General features: G+C 41.8%; 1 protein-coding gene across 1 annotated transcript in view; it reads right to left on the reverse strand.

Moving 5' to 3' along the window:
• Positions 1-6,769: 6,769 nt before the first annotated feature.
• The window catches only part of LOC144784060 (cytolytic toxin-alpha-like), a 153,234-nt gene continuing 140,959 nt past the window's right edge, over positions 6,770-19,044 (reverse strand). The window contains exon 4 of the mRNA XM_078662754.1: positions 6,770-10,994. Within this exon, the coding sequence (XP_078518880.1) occupies positions 8,941-10,994 (2,054 nt within the window). The 3' untranslated portion in view covers positions 6,770-8,940. The remainder of the gene's footprint in view (positions 10,995-19,044) is intronic.

Genomic DNA, 19,044 nt, shown 5'->3' on the forward strand with positions numbered 1-19,044 from the left:
AGGGCAAACAAAAAGATGCAGCGGTGCACAACGAAAGAGCCAGTGAAAAATGGGTAAATGTTGAGTGTTTTAGGTACGGTAAAACAGGACACTTGGCAAATGACAAGAAGTGTCCAGCCTTGAATCAGACTTGTTCAAAGTGCAAGAAGAAAGGTCATTTGACTTCTTTATGTAAAAGTAGACCAATACGTAAAGTGAAAAAAGTTGAAGTGTATGATGATGAGTGTGAGGAGTCAGACATTGATGACTATGAGTGTGGACAAATCGTTGTGCAAGTAGTGAATGGAAATTTAAAAAATAGTCCCTGTGACAGTACTTTAGTTGAAGGAGCTAGCACAAGAGTTTTATTTGACTCGGGTGCTAAGATAACTATTGTTTCGGGTGAGTTTTATTTGAAAGTTTTTAAAGTGAGAGTGAATCTTTTGAAACCAGATACTAAGCCTTTGGCTTATGGTGGATAACCCATCAAGCTACATGGGTATTTCATAGGTCTTATTGAGTTCAAAGGTAGATTTGTTTTGGGCAAGATTTATGTTTCAAAGAAAGGGGGCAGTATAATAAGTTGGATCCATCAAAGTGATCTTGGAGTTTATCTGGACCCCAATGCGGATCCTCCTATTCAATTGAGAGAACTGGTGAATTCTGTAGTTGTTGAGAAGTCTGACAGTAGCTTTGTTGCTGAGCTCAAGAGAAATTATCCCAAAGCCTTCAGAAATGAATTGGGTTGTCTAAAAGGGTACCAACATAAGATTGTGCTTAAGAAAGACTCAATATCCATTAGTTGCAAAGTGAGGAGGGTACCTATTGCGGTAAGAGATGACATGCGAAAATAAATAGACAAACTGAAGGATTGGGGCATAATTGAAGACGTAGAGGGGACCGAATGGTTGGCTCCAGTCGTAGCAGCTAGAAAATCTAATGGAGATTTGAGATTATGCATCAATTTAAGACAATTAAATAAATGTGTTGTGGTCAATAAGTATCCCTTACCCAACATAAATGAGTTATTGGCGTTGTTAGGTAGTGCTACGGTCTTTAGCAAGATAGATCTCACATCGGCCTATCATCAAATTGTACTTGAAGATTCATGTAGGGACTTCATGTCTTTCATAACTCCTTTTGGTACTTATAGATTCAAACGCATGCCCTTTGGTTTCGTGTCAGCCTCTTCTGTCTTTCAGAGAGTTATGGAAACAATTATGCATGGTGTTCAAGGTATTTATGTATATCAGGATGACATTTTGATATATGGTGATGATGAGACACAACATGATGGTAGACTTAGGGAAGCCTTGGAAAAATTGTGTGAGCATAACTTGACAATTAAAGCTGAAAAGTGCAGATTTAGGACAAATTCTATAAATTACTTAGGTCATAACATCACCAGTGGAGGAGTGAAACCTAAGTCTAATTTGGTGAACACCATTCAAGAGATGAGTTCGCCCTCATGAAAAAGTGATCTCATGAAATTCTTGGGTGTCGTAGAGTACTATGTTAAGTTTGTGAGGAATTTTGCTGATTGTGCTGTCAATATGAGACATTTGTTAAAGAAGGGAGTTGACTTTGAATGGTCAGAGTTTTGTGAAGATGAATTTCTGAAAATCAAAGAAAAACTCAAATCTGCTCCTTCTCTCAGTAGTTTTAACACAGGACTTAAACCAATACTCATCACTGATGCAAGTGAAAAAGGATTCGGTGCGGTTCTGCAACAAATGGGCCATAGTGGAATGCAAACCATTATGTTTTTATCCCATACCCTTAAAGACCATGAGACAAGATATTCGGCGGTTGAGAGGGAATCTTTGGCAGTGTTCTGGGCAATAAAAAAATTTAAAAGGTTTCTTTGGGGTGTTGAGTTTGAGGTACGATCTGATCACAAACCTCTAATTGAAATATTTGGCAAGAAGGGACTGGACTCAATCTCTAGTAGGATAACAAAATGGGTAATTGGTCTACAGGAATATAATTTTGTGATTCGTTATATTCCAGGTTTAGAGAACAAGGTTGCTGATGTCTTGTCTCGCTTAACTCCTAAATCAGAAGTAGTGGATGAAAAGGTAGAAGATGGTGAAGAGTGGGTTTGTGCAATTGAACCTGATGTCATTTCTGAAAAACAGTGGTGTGATGAGATGCATCATGATGAGATTTTAAATGAAGTTATGAAATTGATTAGTAAAGGTTGGGTGAGTAATAAAGAAGGATCAGATGGCTGCAAGAAATTCTGGCCATTACGAAATAAACTTTCCATTGACAAAGGATTGTTATTTCGTGGTACACAAATGATTCCTCCCAATTCACTTAGGAAGGAGCTCATTGATATGGTGCATTCTTCTCATGGTAGCTTATCCAAATGTAAAGAGAGACTACGTATGACCTATTGGTGGCCAGGGATGGATAGAGAAGTTGAACGTGTGATACATGACTTTGTGTCACGTGTTCCTTAAGTGAAAAATCTAAAAGTCCTCATGTTCAACCCACAGTGTTGAGGAGACGACCTTCTGGGCCTTGGCAAGATGTTGCCTTGGATATTCTAGGTCCTATCTTTATTAATGGTACACAAACTTTTGTATTAGCTGTCATAGACATGTTTTCACGATGGCCAGAATTCTTTTTTTTTTTATCAACCATTGATTCTAAGCATGTTATGAAATGCTTCAAAGATTTGTTCTCGAGAGAAGGGGTTCCTGTATCATTATTGACGGACAATGGAGTTCAGCTTGTCTCGGAGGAGATGAGAAATGTTTTCTCTAAAGGGGTCATTCATAAACCTTGTTCTTTTTACCATCCCGAGGCCAATGGTATGGTTGAGAGATTTAATCGAGTGATCAAAGACACCATATCTATTGCAAAGTCTTCTTCTCTTGACTGGAAATCTGAGGTTTTGAAGAAGTTCGAAGAATATAGACTGTTTCCTCATGCCACAACAGGAAAAACACCTTTCTTATTATGCAGAGGAAGAGTTCCTAACACTAATGTAGAACATGGATGGATAAACAAGTATGAACTAAGTAGCGGAAAAGAAAGTAAATGTGATGGTGTTAAAATAAAGAGAAAGGAAGAAGAGAAAGCTAAGGTGAGGAAGAGTTATTTTGATTAAAAAAAAGTGTGAAAACAACCAAGATAGTGGTTGGTGATCTGGTCATGATACAACGTCCTGGTCTAATGGGTAGGGCCAATTCTAAATTCATGAAACCAATTAAGGTTATAAAAGTGTTTAGAAATGCGATTAATACTCAAGATCATCGCATTTGGAACTTGAGTAGAGTGGTTGTAGTTAAAGGCAAGTTGGATCACAGCTCGAGTGGTGATGTGGATACATCTCATCCACAATCTAGTGCAAAAGATGGAATCCGGAGTTCATCTAGAGTTGGTAAACGACCACTATATCTTTCTGACTATGGATAAATGGTTTTAATACATGCATATTAGTGTAAGATATTTAGTTTAAAAAAAGAGGAGATGTGTGTGGTAATCTGCCTATGCTTTCTTCTTCACATGAATTGTTTAATGTAGAATCTTAATATGTCATGCTAGAATGTGTAAGGAGTCATAGAGTGAAGTCATTACATTCTTGATAGCTTTGGAAGTAAACCTGGACAGTTAGTTCCAGACCTGACCTGCTGGTCGTTGGTTGAGATTCTTTATGGCAATAAATCTTATGAAGAAACTAACATCTTGTCTTCAATCTATGATTCAACCTACTTTACACAGTTAAAGATAGCACCCAGTTTTTAGAAAGTGGTTAGCCACCCATTTTTAGGGAGGACAGGGTGGTCGACCAAGCTGCGGTGATTTCTACTCAGGCCTGGGAAGACCATTTTACCACTATATATCTGGGGATTATTCAATTTCTTCTCTGCCCCTGGCACAGGGTGCTAGACTGACCTTACAATGGGAAGAGGTCAGAGATGCGATAGTGTCTTTGCCTGTTGTTAAGGCTCTTTAGCAATAAATATGTGCAGGTGAAAAAGGGATCCTTTCATTTAGCATTCATGAACCTCAACTCTGCTTTTTACTTAGTCAACAGAGAGAAGTTTTGGGCAGAGCTGAAGTTCATGGGGGTGGATGCGACTTTGGTAAACCTTCTTAGGGATTTCCATTGTGGGTTGATGACTTCGGTCCATTGTGATAGTAATGGCGAATGCACAAAGCACTTTGCTCTTAGAAAGGGGGTCTGGCAAGGTTGTGTCTTTGCCTCCTTTCTTTTTATCCTTTACATTAATCGCTTAGAGAATGCACTCCTTGTCTCGGGTATTGGCGTGCCAAGAGCTGGGGGCAGATTGCTCATGGCCCTTTTGTATACTCATGATGCTGTTTAATTGCCCATACTTCTAGAAGCCTTCAGGAGCTTTTAGATGCAGATGATGATTTTACGCGTAGCATGGATTTGCGTACTAACTTAAATAAATCACATGTGATGGTTTTGGGGCCTAAAAGCACAAAAAAGTGCTATGCTATCCATTCAGGGACATACTATAAGCCATGATGATAATTTTACATATTTAGGTATTTTAATACATTCGCAATTGAGCTGGCAACCCATAATAAGAAAGAATATCTGTAATCTCACAAGAGTTTGTGCCGGAATTAATAACTTTTCTGCTCGGTTGGGTCAAAAAACGTTTCAAAATTATGTTGGAGGTTTATAAAGCCAAATGTATTCCCATCTCAACCTTTGGGTGTGAGATTTGGGATTATACAAATCTAGACCCTCTAAGGGTAGCAGAGAATAAATACTTTAGGAGTCTTTTAGGGGTGGTGTAATATACCCCAAGCGAAATAATACACAAAGAGCTAGGTATGAGTTACCTTGTGGATTACATCCCGTTGCGACCCCTCGTGTTATAGTGTGCTGTTTGGCTAAACGTTTCTCTAATTTTAAACAGGGTAATCATTTTAGATTTATGAAATTAGATAACATGTGTTATATTCCCTGGCTGGTGCATATTAGAGAGAATTTTTGAATTTTTGGTAGGCCAGCGTTATACTTTCATCCTATAAGTATTATCAAAAAGATGTTGTATGGCTGAAAGAGTCCTTTTACCAAAGAACGACAGCTGAAAGGGATCTCTAGCACTAGTTAAGTCCCTCTACAGAAAATGTGTTAAAACAATACATGGGATAGAGCCATATCTTCTTTTTGAAATGCCTACTCATCAGCGTCGTCTCTTGACATTTTTTTTTAGATTGGGTCTGTTCTTTCTAAATATGATACCTTACACATTGTATTGATATGTCTTTTTTATCAATCTTTTGGTATAAGTTTTTAAAACCTCTTTATTTATCCTTAGATTTTTATCCGGCTAGGCCTGCTTTTTATATCTACAACTTTCAGCTTCTCATGAATTTCTTTAGAATGTGTCAATGTTTTATATGGGGGTTTACAGATCAGTACGATAGAGGAAGCCATTATTGATCTGGCACTTTACGTTTTAATGCAGTGACAATATTTATATTTTTGCCTTGTTGAATATCTGTGTTGTTTTAATCAAATAAAGTATTGCTTGATTGATTGATTGGTTGATTGCAGCAGACAGAATATTCACCGGATTCTAGTACATATAAATAATGTTTTTTTTACCGTTTTACATTCTTGGTTTGTGTGCTATCTCAAAAATTCTCATCTAAATTCCTAAAACCCTGAATGAAAATGTGACCTTGACTTAAAACTTCAACTTGCTGTCTCTGCTTTTTTCATTCAAACAACCTGTTCCTTACTTTCCATCCTTGACACGTCTCCCCTCTCTGAGTACAGCCTACTTTAAGTCACTTACATGTTTGCTTTTAACCCTAATATTATATATCTGCAAATAGTTCGCTCTTCATTTCAAAGAACACAACTTCTCCTTCTTTGAATGTTATAATACTGCCACATAATAATAGCTATTCTCCTCTTGCACATCCGATAACCTCACCCAAACATCTGCATTAACTCTGATACCCCTTCTTAATCCTATTAATTTAATTTACCACATGGAAACTGGAATACATTCATGGAATGGTTTCCCTGAGAAGAATGCAAGCCTAATCCCAATAACAAACAATAACCACTAGATTAACTACTAACCTTGGGTTCCGAACCATGCTGTCTGGCTTAAAAGTGCTTTAGTGCTTTATCAGGGGTAGTAAGTGCCAGATAATGTAACTACAATACAGTGCAATAAAGAAAAAAACCTATTGGCTTTACAAATGCTTGCATTTGTAACAGTGTAGTTCAAAGTATGCTTTATAACAAGGCCAAACTATTACACAGTATATAGAAGCTATCATCAGTCATATCATAAGATTACTCAATAAAAAAATTTATTATGTTTTTATTGTTATTTAAACAGGAGACATACGTACATATTCCTATGTATTGCACTGCCATACATTTTGGTATATTTATGCAATGAGCAAACAGAAAAATGCATTAATAAAGAAAGAGTGGTTGGAATATGCTAATCATGCAGTTTGAAGCTGCCTACAAGCGAACGTAAATAATTAACAGTGTATTTATACCAGTAGAGATTGCAAAACTCATGATGCAGTTACAAGCATAATAATAAAATATTATGAAGGGAAGTAAGATGGGAGCCCTGAAGGAGCTCGGCAGGTTGCGATATATATATATATATATATATATATCTATCTATCTCTCTCTCTCTCTCTCTCTCTCTCTATATATATATATATATATATATATATATATATATATATATATATATATATAAATAAATATGTATATATATATTTTTTTTTACACGTTTAGTGATGAAAGGGTGTGAGATTTTCTGACATGATTCGATAATTTCACCCATTGCAAAATTGGTCCCTTGGACATGTGCTGGAATTAGGGCGGCTGAACACAAAATACAATTGTAGATCAGTAGGTATCAAATTTGGGTGTTTTCTACCTCATGGTCATAAGTGGCACTTAGATTACTGAAGCTTCCCCTTCGCCAATCATGACCCTTGGGACCCATTGCTGCAATACAGCTAGGTTTGGATGTCACCTTCCTTTCTACAATATAATACATGGAATCCTCTTTTGCTCTATGTCTCAGTTTATGTGGAACTTATTAGTGATGGATCTCTTGTTCATATTCATTAGTGACAATTTGAGGAAAAAGAGTTCATAATTGCACATACACGAGTTACCCAATATATGTGTAAATGTCTTGCAGGGAAACAGCATGCCTCTTTGGCAAATTTACATTTTTGTTATCTTTGTAAATTCCCCTGTTAAGCAAAGGCAGGCTGTCCTACAGAATAGTGAAATCGAGTAGGCTTGACTAATGAAAGGAACATGTCTGGTCAGAACATTCAACTTACTGTGCTCCAGCCCTTCTAGCTTGTCAGAGATGAGCCTAGCATGTCACCCAATCCACTTCAATCCTCCCCACTAGCGTTTCCGAAAATATCGTTGTATGGAAATATCTTGTGTTACTATAAATCAGGCTTATCTATTCATTGGTTTGATATGCAGAAGAGAGGTATGATGCACCTGCCCCAAATTCTTTCAGCTAAACTATAACTAGAGCAAAACAGACAAAGACAAATAATACTATAGAAGCATAGTTAATGAGGTCGCATTTATATGGTTGAGAAAACAAGTGCAAGACAGAGCACTGAAGGTGGCTGCCCTGGGAAGGGGGGTGTTAGAATCATGGCTCTTGTTCACCGCCAGCCTTCATTTAAGCTTTCAAACATTTTTAAGTAGACTTATTCTGGTTAATTTATTGGATAGCGGTGAGTCAATTTTTTTTATTGGATTTAAAAAATCTTGGTAGACCACAAATGAAGGCTCTTATATCAGTGCATGCATGTTTCAAATACCCCTCACAAATTCACTATCCTTTCTCTTTCCTTTGGCCCTTAAGCTCCCCTCATGCGCGGCTTCTCATATAATAGTTAACACAATATGCCTGCGGGATTGTTGGAAAATGTCAAGCTCACACCCACACAGTCTTACTGACCAAGCTACGCCCCTGCTCCTAATTCCCATTTTTCAGGACATTTCGTTAAAATTTACAGCATTCACCTTCTCTGTACCCAAATTACTAGCAAATAAAGTTGAATTATTGAACTTGAAATGAATTGGAGTGGCCTGAACTTGTTTTGGACAGGTAACACTAAGGACCATAGTTCCAAAGCATTTTTCTGATTGCAAACAGGCATCTGCTCGTTTCTGACTGAAAAAATGCCTTTTGGGATGTACAAAGCCCAAATTGCAGAATCCTAATTTGGGTTTTGCCTTCCGTCTTTGGAAGGGTCATGTGAAGGGCATCCCTTCCAATTACCGAATCGCATTAGTATGTACGAATATTTTATGATCGAAAAGTGGTCTCAAAACATTTGCACTTTACCACCAACTGGAAGTTGGTGGTATTGCCTTCCAAAATTGAAAGGGGTCCCTTGGGGACCCCTTTCTCTTTGTGGATGTTGGGAAACATTTTTTAATAGCAGGCAGGAGTCCCACGGACCACTGCCTGCTCTTAAAAAATGAAAACAAAACGTTTCACTTTTTATTGTTGAAACGCATCCTGTTTTCCTTTGTTTTCTTTTAAGGAAAACAGGCTGCTTTTCAACATAAAAACCCTTTATTCAAAGGCAGTCACAGACATGGTAGTCTGCTGACCTCAGCAGGCTACCATCCATGTGATGGCTGTGATTCCTAATGGGTAGCAAACTTCTACCTACCTCATTAATATTCATGAGGTAGGACGATTTACAACCCACTAGGAATAAGAAGTATGAAACATAAAGTTTCATACTTAATAATTAGCGTTTTCCAAATAAAGATTCGAAAAAAAATCACTATTTGGAAAGCGCTTTTCCTATTCATGTGTGGGCTTTCTGTATGCTCCATCTGGGTCAAAGGTGGCAGGCACTTCATGGATGGAAGGATGGTCTTCATTTACTTTCTTGCATTGTACTAGTACAGATTCTAGGTCCTCGTCAGTCATCTAATGTGATGATAACAGCCTTTTCACTTGGGGTGCTGACTCCCACATCCTTGCAGATAGCATATACCCGGAACCGGTATGATGTGTTTGGATCAAGACCTTTAATTGTGAAAGTCTCAAGCTTCTTTCCCACTTTTAGTTTTAACCATCCCCCTTTCTTCTCCTCTATCCCTCCACCTCTCGTCTTTCTGTATTCTATCTCATAGTCAGTGATAGTGACTCCATTTGCGATGACAGATGGGGCCTTCCATGTGAGAGTAATGGCTTGTGGGTGTATGGCTGTGCCTGCTAGTGTACCAGGTGGGCTGGTTGGAAGAGTCTTTGAGGCTGTTGTTATATCACTGACAGCACTGAGTCCTGGTTTGCACACGGCACAGTAGCGGAACTCATATTTTGAGTTTGGTTTGAGGCCTTTTATTGTGAATGTCTCCAACTTCTGGTTTGTTCTGATGTCTACCCATTTTTCCTCATTTGTAGATCGATACTCTATCTTATACATCTCTATCCATTCCTGTCCAGACTCTGATGGTCTGAGGGTGAGTTCTACACTATTGTGTGTTATTCTGCCTGTCAGAGGTGGATTGGGTTTGGAGGGAGGCTCAAACTTCATACACAAAAGATCTCCTGCTTCATACAGATAAATGCAAGCACCAGGATTACTCTGATCTAAAACTGATGACACAATGAACTGTGTGGTTTTGTTTGACTCATTAAGAAAGAAAAATTCTTGGAATGCCATGACATACTTCCTTGTAGTTTTGGAAATATTAGGCTGACTGATCCAGTGTTTTGTATTCTCCTTCTTGTAGACAATACTCTGTGCTTTCTTAATATTTTTCTTCCTGAGGATTTCTGCCTGAAGCCAGTTTTTCAAATCTAATAAGAATAGCTCTTCATCTTTCAATGAGGTGAAAGTAAATGCCACCACATACTCTGTCATGGGATTCATAAGTATACGGTTAAGGTCATTCTCGGTGGCTATTGCTCTCACATCCTTAAGGATAGTTAGGAAAGAATTCACAAAATCCATCTCTTGGAGTTTGTCATCCAGAAACTCTGACAGAGACTGAAAGTTGAACGGTGATTGCCTTTGGCTGATTAGGATATCCACCAAGGCTTGTTCCTCTTTCCCGCCTCCACGGATAGATGGCAAAGTCTGTGCCAGCTTTCTCTGGAAAGTCAGGGTATACTGCATACAGTGCTCCTGGAATTGCTGGACCTTCTTTCTGATCTCTGGAAACGTTGCAGCAGCTGGGTGCTTCATCAGGTCATTGCACTGCATGTTAATCTCAGACATTGTCTCCAAAACAGCCTGGGCATCAAAAACTAGTTGATGGCTAATCTCACGTACAACCTGAGCAGCTTTGCTATCCAGTTTTTGGAGTGGATATAACCAGACCTTCACTGGAACTGCCTTTTCTCCCTTCTCACCAAGCAATTTTGGAAGGGTGGAGTAGATTGTTATGGCCTCTTGATAATTAGTAGGATTGCTTTGAAGAGAAAAGTCCCCGTGGAATTTACAACTAAATGTTTTAGCATTCTTAATATCTTTATCACTCATTGTGAGAGAGCCCTTTCCCTCGATAGCAATACATGGTATTTTTTTTATCATTATTTGAAGGTTTCCCTGTATATCTTGTATGTTTTCTGACGTTGAAAACTCACAGTCAAAAACAAAGAAAGCCTGTGCCCCGTACAGCACAGCAGTCACCACATGGGTTGCTGTGCCTTGGTCAAAGACATCAGGATAAGAGACATTTTTTCTTCCTAAATGGGTCATAGTCAGATGCTCAAATACTGTAGTGGTTGAATACTGGAGTGACACTCGCGCCTGCTGCTTTGACGTTTTCTTGTTATTTAAATAGGAAGCCGATCCTTTGACTTCAATCAGTCCGCAAAGAAAGCTGGCCTTCAGTGACGCTGAAACACCGAGAGAGGAAGCCTTCTCTTCAATGCTGTCAGATGTGATGATCTGGAATTCAGTCTTGGGTTGGGGCTTGGTGCCCACGTCCATCTGAAGCGTTTCATTGTTCCATAAAGTAATACCTGTAGAATACAAATGAACACATCACATGTTAAAATCAATTCCAGCATAGAATTTCTTTAAGCCTAGAGAGATACAGTATATATATATATATATATATATATATATATATATATATATATATTCACTGAAAAAACCATAGGTTTTACACCAGTTATAGTTAGCTGGAAGTTTTACTCGCATAAAACCATTGAAATTCCCTCGTTATAGTTAGTTGGACTCACTATCACTTGCGCGTGCAATGCACTGCTGATGACGTCACATATTACATCACTCATGACAAGGTCAGTGACATCACTCATGACATCACTGATGACACCATCCTTGTGACGGAGTGACAGACCTTCTGTATGACATTGTTCTACATTCTGTCCATCAACTGTGTTTTTTGCAATTTTCACCCCGAGTGGGCTGGGTATGCTCAGACGTGAGTCCCAGGCTCTCCACACCACTGGAGTCAAGCTATCCAGGCTGATGAAGGCTGATAGCCAGAAACCGGTCCTTGGAATCTTGATTCCGGTCTGGGAAAGACATGGCTTGGTAGTTCGGACTGGACTGTTCCCATGAGGCACAGGGTCAGAGCTGATTTGCATATAGCCAGTGTCTAACCCAGGGTGGTGTGGAGTGCAAAAAAACTATGGATTTAGGCCCAGATCCTTGTACTGGGGTGAATGTATGACATTGTTCTACATTCTGTCCATCAACTGTGTTTTTTGCAATTTTCACCCCGAGTGGGCTGGGTATGCTCAGACGTGAGTCCCAGGCTCTCCACACCACTGGAGTCAAGCTATCCAGGCTGATGAAGGCTGATAGCCAGAAATCGGTCCTTGGATGCTTGATTCCGGTCTGGGAAAGACATGGCTTGGTAGTTCAGACCGGACTGTTCCCATGAGGCACAGGGTCAGAGCTGATTTGCATATAGCCAGTGTCTAACCCAGGGTGGTGTGGAGTGCAAAAAAACGATGGATTGAGGCCCAGATCCTTGTACTGGGGTGAATGTATGACATTGTTCTACATTCTGTCCATCAACTGTGTTTTTTGCAATTTTCACCCCGAGTGGGCTGGGTATGCTCAGACGTGAGTCCCAGGCTCTCCACACCACTGGAGTCAAGCTATCCAGGCTGATGAAGGCTGATAGCCAGAAACCGGTCCTTGGATGCTTGATTCCGGTCTGGGAAAGACATGGCTTGGTAGTTCGGACTGGACTGTTCCCATGAGGCACAGGGTCAGAGCTGATTTGCATATAGCCAGTGTCTAACCCAGGGTGGTGTGGAGTGCAAAAAAACAATGCATTTAGGCCCAGATCCTTGTACTGGGGTGAATGTATGACATTGTTCTACATTCTGTCCATCAACTGTGTTTTTTTAAATTTTCACCCCGAGTGGGCTGGGTATGCTCAGACGTGAGTCCCAGGCTCTCCACACCACTGGAGTCAAGCTATCCAGGCTGATGAAGGCTGATAGCCAGAAACCGGTCCTTGGATGCTTGATTCCGGTCCGGGTAAGACATGGCTTGGTAGTTCGGACTGGACTGTACCCATGAGGCACAGGGTCAGAGCTGATTTGCATATAGCCAGTGTCTAACCCAGGGTGGTGTGGAGTGCAAAAAAATGATGGATTTAGGCCCAGATCCTTGTACTGGGGTGAATGTATGACATTGTTCTACATTCTGTCCATCAACTGTGTTTTTTGCAATTTTCACCCCGAGTGGGCTGGGTATGCTCAGACGTGAGTCCCAGGCTCTCCACACTACTGGAGTCAAGCTATCCAGGCTGAGGAAGGCTGATAGCCAGAAACCGGCCCTTGGATGCTTGATTCCGGTCTGGGAAAGACATGGCTTGGTAGTTCGGACTGGACTGTTCCCATGAGGCACAGAGTCAAAGCTGATTTGCATATAGCCAGTGTCTAACCCAGGGTGGTGTGGAGTGCAACAAAACGATGGATTTAGGCCCAGATCCTTGTACTGGGGTGAATGTATGAAATTGTTCTACATTCTGTCCATCAACTGTGTTTTTTGCAATTTTCACCCCGAGTGGGCTGGGTATGCTCAGACGTGAGTCCCAGGCTCTCCACACCACTGGAGTCAAGCTATCCAGGCTGATGAAGGCTGATAGCCAGAAACCGGTCCTTGGATGCTTGATTCCGGTCTGGGAAAGACATGGCTTGGTAGTTCGGACTGGACTGTTCCCATGAGGCACAGGGTCAGAGCTGATTTGCATATAGCCAGTGTCTAACCCAGGGTGGTGTGGAGTGCAAAAAACGATGGATTTAGGCCCAGATCCTTGTACTGGGGTGAATGTATGACATTGTTCTACATTCTGTCCATCAACTGTGTTTTTTGCAATTTTCACCCCGAGTGGGCTGGGTATGCTCAGACGTGAGTCCCAGGCTCTCCACACTACTGGAGTCAAGCTATCCAGGCTGATGAAGGCTGATAGCCAGAAACCGGTCCTTGGATGCTTGATTCCGGTCTGGGAAAGACATGGCTTGGTAGTTCGGACTGGACTGTTTCCACGAGGCACAGAGTCAAAGCTGATTTGCATATAGCCAGTGTCTAACCCAGGGTGGTGTGGAGTGCAAAAAAACGATGGATTTAGGCCCAGATCCTTCTACTGGGGTGAATGTATGACATTGTTCTACATTCTGTCCATCAACTGTGTTTTTTGCAATTTTCACCCCGAGTGGGCTGGGTATGCTCAGACGTGAGTCCCAGGCTCTCCACACCATTCGAGTCAAGCTATCCAGGCTGATGAAGGCTGATAGCCAGAAACTGGTCCTTGGATGCTTGATTCCGGTCTGGGAAAGACATGGCTTGGTAGTGCAGACTGGACTGTTCCCATGAGGCGCAGGGTCAGAGCTGATTTGCATATAGCCAGTGTCTAACCCAGGGTGGTGTGGAGTGCAAACAAACGATGGATTTAGCCCCAGATCCTTGTACTGGGGTGAATGTATGACATTGTTCTACATTCTGTCCATCAACTGGGTTTTTTGCAATTTTCACCCGAGTGGGCTGGGTATGCTCAGACGTGAGGCCCAGGCTCTCCACACCACTGGAGTCAAGCTATTCAGGCTGATGAAGGCTGATAGCCAGAAACCGGTCCTTGGAGGCTTGATTCCGGTCCGGGAAAGACATGGCTTGGTAGTTCGGACTGGACTGTTCCCATGAGGCACAGGGTCAGAGCTGATTTGCATATAGCCAGTGTCTAACCCAGGGTGGTGTGGAGTGCAAAACAAAGATGGATTTAGGCCCAGATCCTTGTACTGGGGTGAATGTATGACATTGTTCTACATTCTGTCCATCAACTGTGTTTTTTGCAATTTTCACCCGAGTGGGCTGGGTATGCTCAGACGTGAGTCCCAGGCTCTCCACACCACTGGAGTCAAGCTATCCAGGCTGATGAAGGCTGATAGCCAGGGACCGGTCCTTGGATGCTTGATTCCGGTCTGGGAAAGACATGGCTTGGTAGTTCGGACTGGGCTGTTCCCATGAGGCACAGGGTCAGAGCTGATTTGCATATAGCCAGTGTCTAACCCAGGGTGGTGTGGAGTGCAAAAAAACGATGGATTTAGGCCCAGATCCTTGTACTGGGGTGAATGTATGACATTGTTCTACATTCTGTCCATCAACTGTGTTTTTTGCAATTTGAAGGTAAACTACAGCCTTTAATATTGTTTCTACTGTTTACATGGTGTGACGATTTATCAAATATCTACAGAAGCCTTCAGTGACAAGTGCAATGGCAAACAACCTGACAAGCATGCCATCTTTGACAGGTCATTACATAACACGTTCAGACATGCCCACCGTCTTATTGGGTAAACACTGGCAATTGTCATGAAGAAGCTGAAGAGTTGAACAAGTTTACTTAATCCGTGGGAAGATTGAGGTGCTTCGTTGCAACATCAACTGAAGAGTTATATAACTCAGGCAGATGTTAATACTGGGACTACACTGTGCGACAATTTGTTCAAACAAGTAGTTGTGCGAATTAGCGAGGCCAACACATAGCGTTGCATTGATTCCAGAACTGGAGAACTGGTATTGCTCTTTGTGTCAGCATCAATCTATAGCTAACCACTGAGTGTATATATGCTGATTTCAATAGTAGGGACTGATGTCGTCATCATTTCATTTCAGTGAAAAGATCTGATTCAATAAGTGCATCAATTTATTAATGTGAAATGGCTGCACTAAGGAACAAGGTCAAAGCAGAACTTTGCATTTCTGGTACACTTCCACTGTTAATATGAAGGAGATAGCTAGTGTCGGCTGAATAACTTTTCAAGACTCTCATGATATAACTCACACAAATATGCCCTCTGTCAGTCTCTTTTGCAGGCCACATGTCCCGAACAAATTCATATTGTTCAACTTAATCTTTAATTGGAATCAAAATACAACTTTTGTGCAGTCCACTGAAGGTTCGATCCGGTTCCTGGCTCTAGCTCAGCCTGAGGGCAGTCCCGGCTTGCTATACTCGTGCGGAGGGGGGGGGGGGGGGGGGGTCACAAGGGGGTGGGGGCCGGGGTGAGTTTTAAAATAAAATTTAAAAAAACTTACCGGGTCCGCGCCGCCTCTGCTCCGGGGTCCCGTTGGCGCCTACAGGAACAGCTGCGTCACTGCTGGCAACACCTCTCAGCCAAAACTGCCGCTGCTCTAGCAGCACCAGGATTGGATTAGCAGGGATACTCACTGCCCGCCTGCCCATTAGGAAACCGAGGTTTGTGCCTTTGATCAACCCTCGAACTCCTAATGCGCAGCCGCCAGCCTGACCAGACACTAGTGCGCATGAATGGGCTGGTCATAAACATTCGCCGACCTTCACCAGCCATGCGCACTTGTGCTGCAGCCTGCCCCTGGGTCTTCACTCTCACAATGCATGTCAGTCAACATGACCCCAGACCGCCCATTCCCTTCAGACTGAAGGGGGTGGGCGGTCCGACGTCATGATTGTCAGTTCTCCCTCGGCATCTCTGAACTTAAGTCAACTGAGAGTTTACTTAAGTTCAGAGACGCCAAGGGAGCTGTGGGCGAGAGCGGCTTGTATGGCAACGCCCCAGCACACTAATGGATGCACCGCCACTGCTTAGATGGATAAAAGCTAGAATGTTGATGCATGTTTCTGCACAATCTGAGCTACTGCTGCTTAAAAACAAACACTGACTTGTGTTGAACTATTTCTAATATCTGCCTGCACCAATTATCTAACAGGTTTAATTTTGCACTAGAGGTTTTATTTTTATTCTTCTGGTTGTCTTTCATATGAAAGAGATATGCATCAAGGTTTTAAGTGGTTTGTGGGAAAGGTGATGGTGTGGCAATAAATTAAATGGTATAAAGAACCTCCTGGCGTACATGATAAGGATACTGCAAGTCACCTCAGAGATTCATAACCTTATAAAGTAACTCAACCTTCTGCTTCGATCCTCTATATGCTTATTGAACTCCTTGGTGATTTGAAAAATCCTTATAATGTACGGCAGGGGTACTTTATCCCTTATATTACGCATTGTTCTGTTAAAAGAAGTGAGGGACCAATTACTAGAACAGGCCAATTGGCCATGGCATGCACCCCCTGATGTAGCCACTCTAATTGCTGCTAACAAAACAAAGGTGAATTCCTGCTGAATATCTCACCATTTTAAAGATACATTTGATCGCTATTCTGGAATTTGCTAATGATAGTGCAAATAGTGTTGCATCTGTTCAGGGATTGTACAGGAAGAGGCAAAGTACAGGAAAAGTTGAGAACCATCCCAATCGTGTGGGAGATGAAAGATATTTCTAAATTGATTTATGTTGCTAATCTTTGCTTTCCAGTACAGGAAAGAAAGTATCTAATGAAGATTATAGGTCGATGGGAGGAGAGGAAGTCCTACAATAAACCAAATGAAAGCAACCACCTGGTGGCTGATCATTTATTTTTCTTCTGTGGCTGGGAAGGGCACTGGCAATGTACCAGCCATTATTTATGCCTAGGACGAGTAACTTGAGTTTGTCCAACTTTCACAAACTCAGTATCCTGCTTTTTAAGACAGTCCTAGAGCAACACTTTACCATGTGAGTACTTTAATACCTATAAATTCAGAAGAGGCCATACATATGATGTAATTAGCGTAAATCCATTTAATACCTTAATAATGCTGGTTATAGTAGATCTGCATTGAAACCACTGGGTTATTTTATTATACATGCCTTAAACTAAACCATTGGTGCAGTCAGCATTTCAAATACATGTGTGCCAGACTGTTTCTGATTGTGTCCTTGCGTCCTATTACTGATTGATATGCCTTTCTCTGGAACCCTACCACATTTTCCAACTTCCTAGGGAGGGAGGTACTGTGCAAATTGAAATGTACGGTACATTATAACAATGATAGTATCTACTTGAACATGCCTAGAGGACACAAAATGCTATTTAGCGCTCCCAAACATTCACACCAGTCCCTGTGCTATGTGCTTAATCAGATCCTTTCTACCTTGTGGTCCTAGTATGCTAATGATGTCGGTTTTGTTCTCACTGCAGGGCCTTCAAAGATCAGAGGTGAACCCATCAAAACGCTTTCCCGTATCCCCCAGAATCGTCTTCATCCTGAGGGGAAGCTGAGATCCACCAAGTCATTGCCACTATGTTGAAACAAGGAATTCTACTACCTACTGTGAGTTTCCCTTAAGGCCCCCATTTTGCTGATCAAAAAGCCTGGTAAAGAAACGTACAGGATGTGTGTGCCATAAATGCTGTTGTATTGCCCAGTTTTCCTGCCATACCTAATCCTGCTACTGTCTTGTCATGTGTTCCAGCAATGGCTTCATGATTTACCACTATGGATTTTCTTATTCATTCTTTTCTATTCCAGTACACCCTGACAATCAGTGCAATCTTAATGCGAAGTACATCATTGCTTATCCCCTGTTTAATTTCTAGGCCGGCACTTTTCTGCTGGGTTATGACATACAGTTGCAGACTAAAATGTATGTAACTATTAAGCTATCCAGACCAGTTACTGTCTCTCAGATACCCACTCTTTTGGGGATGGTAAGCTACTGCCAACAATATGTTTTGGGTTATGCGACTGTTGCCAAACCATTGCAAACTTCTGTGTGGAAAGACAACCCAGAACCATTGCTTTTGCCCAAGGAGGCATAGCAAGCCTTTGTATCTCTAACACAAGCATTAGTTTATGTAACTGCATCAGGACTGCCTGATTATTAAAATACTTTCACACTGTACTGCCAAGAGCAACAGCGTTTTCTTTTGGGCCTTCTATTCCAGAATGATAGTGAAAAAACAAAACCTGTAGTCTACTATTCCTTTGGTCTTAATGTTGGAGCTGCAGGGCTGCCTCCTTGTCTGCACATGGTAGACCAAGCTGCTCATCTTCAAGACGCCTCTCAAAATATAGTACTTGATTCTCCTTTCACTGTTGCAGTACATCATGCTCCAAACACACTGTTTTTAACTGCAAACGTTCAGCACCTTTCTATGTCAAGATTGTCAAAATATAGTATAATTTTATTGTCCGCATCTCATAGTACTCTTGGAAGATGTCCTTTTTAGGTCTCGGCTAGTGTAGGCTGCGCTTGCGCAGTCTGGCTGGCGAGATTTTATGTTTCTTAGTATGGAGGGTTAACCCCGCCCCTCTTCTCCATTGGCTGGCCTCCTAAATGCTGGACAGCCATTGGAGAAGAGGTCCCAGTGACGATTTAAGCCCCGTCTTTTTCGGATTGGGGGTGTGTTTTTTCGGTTCTTTCTCTCAGTGACGTCCTCTGTCCAAAATACGCCCCCCAGTCTGAAAAGGACGGGGCTTAGTTCCTTGTGTCCTCGCCGCGGTTTTTCTTGCCTCTGTTCCCTAGTTGTGCTCGCTTTTCTTGTTTCCTGGCCAAACAGCTCTTCTGTGCACGGCGGACCGCTGCCCGTCTCGCTGGTTGGGTCGCGCCCATGTGTCCACGCTGGTCACGAGGTCCGTCATGCACGTCCCCATGTCTGGTGCCTCGTGTGTGCCAGGTCGCTTGGGTGAGTGCGCCTGTCCCCCATGCCCCCACATTCCATTT

Source organism: Lissotriton helveticus, chromosome 10 (genome assembly GCF_964261635.1).
Source record: "Lissotriton helveticus chromosome 10, aLisHel1.1, whole genome shotgun sequence".
Lineage (NCBI taxonomy): Eukaryota > Metazoa > Chordata > Amphibia > Caudata > Salamandridae > Lissotriton > Lissotriton helveticus.